The sequence below is a fragment of the Cebus imitator genome, unplaced genomic scaffold, assembly GCF_001604975.1.
Source record: "Cebus imitator isolate Cc_AM_T3 unplaced genomic scaffold, Cebus_imitator-1.0 Scaffold31, whole genome shotgun sequence".
Classification (NCBI taxonomy): domain Eukaryota; kingdom Metazoa; phylum Chordata; class Mammalia; order Primates; family Cebidae; genus Cebus; species Cebus imitator.
Window position 1 is genome coordinate 9,736,185 of NW_016107346.1, and position 8,488 is coordinate 9,744,672.

Genomic DNA, 8,488 nt, shown 5'->3' on the forward strand with positions numbered 1-8,488 from the left:
AAAAAAAAAAAAAAAAAAAAAAAAAAAAAGAAAGCGGAGTACAGGGTGTCCCGAGGCCTTTCCAGCCGTCACTTTGCCGCTGCCTCAGGGCAGTCGGCCTTGGCCAGAGGTGGTCCCGGAAGAGGGGGTAAAGACCGTAGAGCGCGGCTGGGAGCCGTGGCTCACGCCTGTAATCCCAGCACTTTGGGAGGCCGAGGCGGGCGGATCACTAGGTTAGAAGATCGAGACCACTCTGGCTAACACGGTAAAAACCCCGTCTCTACTAAAATACAAAAAATTAGCTGGGCATGGTAGCGCGCGCCTGTAAGTCCCAGCTACTTGGGAAGCTGAGGCAGGAAAATCGCTTCAGCCCGGGAGGTGGAGGTTGCAGTGAGCCGAGATCGCGCCACAGCATTCCAGCCTGGGCGACAGAGCCAGACTCCGTCTCAAAACGAAACAAAAGACCGTGGAGCGAGCCGGCTCCCCAGTCCTGGGAGCCCGGCGGGACTAGAGGCGGTAACAAGAGGAGCCTGCGAAGCCGCTGGAGGCCTGGGTCCTAGCGAAGGAAAACGGAAAACTCCCCACCGGACCCAAAGGCCTCATCCCCCCGACACCCCGCAAGGCCCTGCGGCCCCGCGCGCCCTACAGCGGCGCGCGGTTCTCGGAACGCAGAGCTTCTGCCTTCAGCTTAGCCTCGGACGCCCTCGCGCGACTGCCTCGGGGTACAGCCCGGCGCAACAAGTCCCGCCCTGCCGCTGCGACTGGGTCGCGAGCTAAGGCCTAGGCGTTTGATTGGTCAGCTTTGGCAAGGAGGCGGGACTAGGATGATAACGGAGGATGCCGAACGGCCAGATAAAGGTCGCGGGGCGGGCCTGAGATCCCAGGTCGTTTGGCTGGGGCGAGAGCCGGGATGGCGACGCCGCGGCCCTGCGCAGACGCATCGTGCTGCGCGCATCCCAGCGCGGTGCTCGGTGTACAGCAGACGCTGGAGGAGATGGACTTCGAGAGGGGTGAGGCGGCCGCGCGGCCCTGCTGGCTCTTCCCAGGCCCCGGCCTAAGGAGGAGGCCCCAGGTTAAGGAGGGGCGGGTGAACTGGGCCCTGAGAGCTTGGGGCCTGGTGAGAGACGGCGGGCGGGATTCGAGGCTCCCGCATCCTGAGAGCATACATACCAGGTGTCTCCCGCACGAGCTCTGTCCCGCGGGCGGCGGCGAAGCGGACGCACTGGTTTCCGTAACCTTTCCGAGTGACGGGGGACAACCCTGCTTGGGAGACACAAGTCTGCTCAGGTATTGGAGAGAGGGACCGGGGAGCAGAATCTGCACCTGGGGCATTGCGCCCATCCTGAGGGTCATGGAGCTGCAGGCCTGGGGGCTGCTTGGTGAAGGAGGACACTGGCCCTTGCTTAACCCCAGATGCCAGGCAGCCTGCGTACTTTAGAGACAGCAAGAGCTTATCACGGGCAGCCTTCAAGTCAGGGCACGGTATCTCATCTGTGGGACCCAGAGATAGTAATAGGTAACACGTTTGCCCCGGATTACACAGAGATTATGTTGCCAATAGGAACAGAGGAAGGTGGGAAACCAAGGTGCTTCTTCTGGGTGTTGGGAACCACTGTGCTACTGTGCTGTGTCATCTGTCCGTGCAGACTCAGCCAGGGCAGTAACAACAGTACTGCCCTTGATTGTCACTGCTGTGTAAGCATTCGCATGGAACTCTTCCTTTACCATGGTTCTGGCACCTGCCTACTTCCCTCCACCTCTCCTACCACTGCCTTCTGCACTGCTGAAGTGGTTGCCTCAGAAGGTCTTTCAGCTTCCACGCTTGCTCTCCTACAGGGTTTTCTACAAACACAGCAGCCAGAGCGGCTTTTTGAAAATGAGAAATCGCTGTGGCCAGGCGCAGTGGCTCACGCCTGTAATCCCAGCCCTTTGGGAGGCTGAGGCCGGCAGATCACCTGAGGTTAGGGGTTCGAGACCAACCTGACCAACATGGAGAAACTCCATCTCTACTAAATGATTTTTCCCCGGCCCCCTCCCCTACCATCTCTACTAAAAATACAAAAAATTAGCCGGGCGTGGTGGCACATGCCTGTAATCCCAGCTACTTGGGAGGCTGAGGCAAGAGAATCGCTTCAACCCAGGAGATGGAGGTTGCAGTGAGCTGAGATTGTGCCATTGCACTCCAGCCTGGGCAACAAGAGCGAAACTCCGTCTCAAAAAAAAAGAAAGAAAAGAAAAAGCAAATGAGAGCTTGGATAATTCCCTGTTATGGCTTACAAAGCTCTGTGAACCCACTGCTGCTGGCTCTACTTCTCTCCCTCATTTCATTTCTCATGCTTTTCTTCTCCCAATCACTATGCTGCAGCCACACTGGTCTTGTTTTGGTGTCTCAAATATGCAAGACCTTTTCCTGAATTAAGGCCATTGGAGTTGCTGATGGACTTCCTACAACTGTTAAACTAGCTGATGTTATTTTTCAGATCCCAGCTCCAATGTTACTTCTTCAGAGGCCCTCCCTAAACACCCTGGCTCTCAACTGGGGGCAGTTCTGCCTTTTAAGGGACTTTGGCAGTGTCTGGAGACATTTTGGGTTGTCACAATCTGGAGGCTGCTGCAGGCGTGTAGTAGGTAGAGACAAGATGCATTATACCTGGTACAATGCACAGGACAGCCCCCTCTGGTAATCATCCAGCCTAGAAGGTCAATTGTGCTGTTGCTGAGAAGTAAACATTGCCTTATCCAAAGTTAGGTGTTGGTTACTCTGATGTGTCTATCATCTTGCTTTTTTTTTTTTTTTTTGACAGAGTCTCCCTCATTGCCCAGGCTGGAGTGCAGTGGCACAATCTTGGCTCATGGCAACCTCCACCTCCAGGCCTTTGCCTGGCCCTGATAGAGTTCACTTGCCTGGGTCAGCTTTTATGAAAGATCCAGATTATAATAGATTCTTTTTTTTTTTTGAGACGGAGTTTCGCTCTTGTTACCCAGGCTGGAGTGCAATGGCGTGATCTCGGCTCACCGCAACCTCCGCCTCCTGGGTTCAGGCAATTCTCCTGCCTCAGCCTCCTGAGTAGCTGGGATTACAGGCACGTGCCACCTTGCCCAGCTAATTTTTTGTAGTTTTAGTAGAGACGGGATTTCACCATGTTGACCAGGATGGTCTCGATCTCTTGACCTCGTGATCCACCCGCCTCGGCCTCCCACAGTGCTGGGATTACATGCTTGAGCCACCACGCCCGGCCCCTATAATAGATTCTTAGCTTGGAGTTTTTGTTCTATAAAGGTACAGATATCCTTCCCATACCTCCAATTTGCATAGGTCAGGGTAGCTGGTTTTTTGGTTTTTTTTCTGCCTTTGCTATCTTCTCACACCTATTTGAATAGTACCTTTTCTCATGACCTTTAGGTTTCTGTTCTAAGGTTGCCTTATCAGAGGGGCCATCCCTGACCATTGCTCATTCCCTCCTATGGTTTTTCTTCAGAGCATTTAGCACCACCAGACTTACTATTATTATTATTATTTTTTGAGATGGAGCCTTGCTCTGTTGCCCAGACTGGAGTGCAGTGGTGCAATCTCCACTTACTGCAACCTCCACCTCCTGGGTTCAAGCAATTCTATTTAAGCCTCCCAAGTAGCTGGGACTACAGGTACATGCTAGTGTGCCTGGCTAATTTTTGTTTTTTTAATAGAGACGAGGTTTTGCCATGTTGGGCAGGCTGGTCTCGAATTACTGACCTCAGGTGATCCACCCACCTCGGTGTTCCAAAGTGCTGGGATTACAGGCGTGAGCCATAGCGCCCAGCCCACCAGACTTATTTTATAAAATTTATAGGCTATATATATGTGAAATTATAACAATTGTATATAAAATGTTTATATAGTATACATAAATATATAACAAATATATATGTATATTGTTATATATTATAACAAATATATAGATGATATATATATTTGATGGTATATATAAAGAAATAGATATATTTGGTGTCTGTCTTCTTCAGTTAGAATGTAAGCTCTCTGGAGCCTAAAATTTGGGTTGGATCTTTTATTCCCTGTTGATTTCTAGTGCCTAGAACAGTGCCACACACACAGTAAATAAAAACTTGCTGAATGAATGAATTATCTGGGTATGGCAGCTTGCTTTGCAAGGCAGGAGATAGAGACTGTCCAGCCCCAGTTTGTCATGCTAGGGCACTTCCTGCCTGCTGGCTTTTTGCGCAGATCCTTGCCCCAGCTCCTGCCATGTGTGTAGCAGCGGCTTTCACTGTAGACCCTGCCTGGGTGTTTGCACCAGAGCCCCTGAGCTGAGTGTGCAGCTCCGAGTGCACTTCAGATTCACAGCCTCAGTGACCTCTCACCACCGTGACTATGGTTCTCACTTTGTGAATTTTCCTTTTATTGCTTTTGAATTTTTTTTTTTTTTTTGAGATGGAGTTTCACTTTTATCACCCAGGCTGGAGTGCAACAACACGATCTCAGCTCACTGCAACCTCCGCCTCCTGGGTTCAAGTGATTCTCCTGCCTCAGCCTCCTGAGTAGCTGGGATTACAGGCATGTGCCACCATGCCTGGCTAATTTGTATTTTTAATAGAGACAGACTTTCACCATCTGGGCTGGGCTGGTTTCGAACTCCTGACCTCAGGTGATCCACCCGCCTCAGTCTCCCAAAGTGCTGTCATTACAGGCATGAGCCATGCACCTGGCCTGAATTTCACTCCAGATCCAAACATTTTAAACATTACTTCATCCAGCACTTCTGTGTTTGAAGTGGGGTGGAGAAGTCTGTGTCTGCCCAGTTTTTCTGCCCTGAAGAGACATGCCCCTGTCTGTCTTGTTCACAGCTAAGTCACCAGCACCCAGAACAAACCTTGACATAGAGGAGTACTCAGTTGATATTTGTTGAAGGAATGAATATCCTCTATTTTATAGACAAGAAAACAGAGGTAAAGAGGCAAAGGAAACTCTGAAACTCCCAGTCATTCAGCATCATTCAGTGCTTTGGTTGATTTTCTGCAGGAATCTGGTCGGCAGCCCTGAATGGAGACTTGGGCCGAGTGAAACATTTAATCCAGAAGGCCGAGGACCCGAGTCAGCCTGACTCGGCTGGCTACACTGCGCTGGTGAGCTAGGGAGGAGCACGGGGTCGGGAAAGAGAAGCGTTAAGTCAGGAGAGACCTGCTCTCTGAGGAGGGAGATTAATGTTTACCTTTTATCTTCTCCCTCCCTTTCTTCTCTTCCAGCAAAATTTCTAGATTTTTAAAATTAGTGTGAGAGCTTTACAGCAGTAATTTAGGTTTTTTTTTGGAGATAAAGTCTTGCTCTGTCACTCAGGCTGGAGTGCAGTGGCACGATCTTGGCCCACTGCAACCTCTGCCTCCCAGGTTCAAGTGATTCTCCTGCCTCAGCTTCGTGAGTAGCTGGGACTATAGGTGTGCACCACCACGTCCAACTAATTTTTGTATTTTTAGTAGAAATGGGGTTTCACCACATTGGCCAGGCTGGTCTCCAACTCCTGACCTTAGGTGATCTGCCTGCCTTGGCCTCCCAAAGTGCTGGGATTACAAGCATGAGTCACTGTGGCCAATGATTTAGTTTTCTTTTCTTTTTTTTTTTTTTTTTTGAGACAGAGTTTCACTCTTGTTACCCAGGCTGGAGTGCAATGGCGCGATCTTGGCTCACCGCAACCTCCGCCTCCTGGGTTCAGGCAATTCTCCTGCCTCAGCCTCCTGAGTAGCTGGGATTACAGGCACGCACCACCATGCCCAGCTAATTTTTTGTAGTTTTAGTAGAGACGGGGTTTCACCGTGTTGACCAGGATGGTCTCGATATCTTGACCTCGTGATCCACCCGCCTTGGCCTCCCAAAGTACTGGGATTACAGGCGTGAGCCACCGCGCCCGGCCGATTTAGTTTTATTTTCATAACAATTTTATGTGCTAGGAATGATCATTTTCCCCATTTTTCAGTTGAACAAACCCAGTTTAGTTATGCAGAAGCTTGCCCAGGTCACATGACTGCTGGAGGTGGCACCTGAGATGACTCCAGGCCCCTCACTGCAGGGGGCTGTGCTCTCACCTCTCCACCACCCTTGTTGCCTGCCTGGCTTCTGCCATCTGACCTTGGTCTCTGTTCCCTGCAGCACTATGCCAGCCGCAATGGGCATTATGCTGTGTGCCAGTTTCTGCTGGAAAGCGGAGCTAATTGTGATGCTCAGACCCATGGGGGTGCCACTGCTCTGCACCGAGCCAGCTACTGCGGGCACACTGAAATTGCACGGCTCCTGCTATCACATGGGTCCAACCCCAGGGTGGTGGATGACGATGGCATGACAAGTCTGCATAAGGTGGGCCCCTTCCCCCTTCCAAAAATGTTGTTTCCCTTTTTTTAAAGTTATAACATGTTCGTGTAGAAAACGGGAAAACAGGAAAGCAGAGATAAGACAATTAAAGTCATTTGTAACCCCCTTGCTCACCTGTCATCACTTTAGGACTAATGGATAATTCTCTAGCCTTTTTTCTGAGCATATAAATTACAATGTACAGTGGCACTTTAGTTTTCTTTCCCTTAGTGACATATCATGAAGCCTTTTCCATATAGTTTTCTGAAACTTATATATACTCTCGCCTGTCCCTGTAGTCCACTTGCTGTGTTATGCGGAGTGATCATTTAATTAAACTCTTTCTTGCTGGAAATACCTGTGCATGGTAAACAATCTGAAGAGCATGCAAGGGCATCCCACGAAAGCGAGTTTCCCTCCCATCCAACTCCTCATCCCTCAGTCTTCTTTGAGACATTCACTTTACCAATTTTTTTTTTCCTTTTTTTTATGGGGAATGGGGTCTTGCTGGATTGCCCAGGCTAGTCTCAAACTCCTGGCCTCAATCAATCCTCCTGCCTCTGCCTCCGTAAGTGCTGAGATTACAGGTGTGAGCCACCCTGCTTGGCCACTTTACTGAGTTTGCAGGCATCTTTGAGAGGTGGTCTGTGCATATGTGGCATATGTGTATAAATCATTTATGTGTGTAAATCATATGTGTAAATCTAGTCCGCTCTCGCCCCTTCTTTGGTTTTCTCCCAGAGCAATGGTTTACAGCAGCTCTGATCATACCACGCCCAGACTTGGAGTCCTTCAGAGGCTTGCTTTCTTCAGGTCCATGAATTATTTTGAAGGTTTCCTGGGGTTTGATCTTGTCCCCTTCTCCAGTTTTTTTTTTCCTTGTGTTTTTTTCCCCTACCCCTCCAGTTTTCTCCTGAGCAGTTCCCTTGTCTCTTACACTCAGAGGCCCTACTGATCATTCTTCTTTTCTCTTCTCTTTTTTTTTTTTTGAGAAAGGGTTGCGCTCTGTCACTCAGGCTGAAGTACAGTGGCATGATTATAGCTCATTGCAGCCCCGACTTCCTGTGCTCAAGTGATCCTCCCACCTCAGGAGGCTAAGGTGGAACTGCTAGGACTATAGGCATGCATCACCATGACCGGCTATTTATTTGTTTTTATTTTTTTTATTTTTTGAGACAGAGTCTCACTTTTTCACCCAGGCTGGAGTACAAGTGCATGATCACAGCTTACTGTAGCCTCGACCTTCTGGGCTCAAGCAATCCTCCCATCTTAGCCTCCCAAGTAGCTGGGACTACAGGTGCATGCCACCATACCTGGCTAATTTTTGTAGAGACAGCTTCACCACATTGCTCAGACTTTTAAAATTATTATTAGGAGTAGTAGAGACAGGGTATCTCACTATGTTGCCCAGGCTGGTCTCAACTCCTGGGCCCAAGTGATCCTCCCAAAGTGCTGGGATTACAGGTGTGAGCTACCACATACAGCAATTTTAATTTGCTTGAACCTACTACTCTGTCCTCCCAGATCCATATATAACAAGCCATATATAACCCTGCCTGGGTGCCTCTCCCCTCCCGTTTTTTTATCTGGCTTTTTTCTGGATCTCAGCTTACACATCACACCCCATGAGAGCCTTTTTTGATCCCTAGACATGGTTAACTCACCTGGATGTATGCCTAACTGTATGTACCATGGACTCAACTTTTCCTAATTCTGATACCTCTTGAAATTCCCTGTTTGAGGTCTGCATGTCTCAGTAGAGACAGCTCGGGCTTTGTCCTGTTTAAATTGTTGCAGCCTGGCTGGGCTCAATGGCTCATGCCTGTAATCCCAGCACTTTGGGAGGTCAAGGCAGGCAGATTGCTTGAGTCCAGGAGTTTGAGACCAGACTAGGTAATAGGGCGAAACCCATCTCTACTAAAAATACAAAAATTAGCCAGGAATTCCAGCTACTTGGGAGACTGAGGCACAAGAATCACTTGAATCCCGGAGGTGGAGGCTGCTGTGAGCTGAGATTGCACCACTGCACTCCAGCCTGGGCGACACAGAGAATCCATCTGAAAAAAAACAAAAAAACACAAAACACATTGCAGCCTTAGCACTTAGCACAGGTGCCCAGTGAATAACGCTGAGTGAACAGCTCAGTGTTGGGTTTTTAAAAAAAACCCTTGC

At 49.4% G+C, this 8,488-nt stretch overlaps 1 protein-coding gene across 2 annotated transcripts in view; it reads left to right on the forward strand.

Annotated features, from left to right (window-relative positions):
- The first annotated feature begins 816 nt into the window (after positions 1 to 816).
- Positions 817 to 8,488, forward strand: part of ANKRD39 (ankyrin repeat domain 39) — a 15,103-nt gene continuing 7,431 nt past the window's right edge. For both annotated transcript variants that reach the window (XM_037736946.1, XM_017524100.2), the window contains exons 1-3: positions 817 to 989; positions 4,997 to 5,100; positions 6,119 to 6,322. In XM_037736946.1, the coding sequence (XP_037592874.1) occupies positions 890 to 989; positions 4,997 to 5,100; positions 6,119 to 6,322 (408 nt within the window). In that variant the 5' untranslated portion in view covers positions 817 to 889. The remainder of the gene's footprint in view (positions 990 to 4,996; positions 5,101 to 6,118; positions 6,323 to 8,488) is intronic.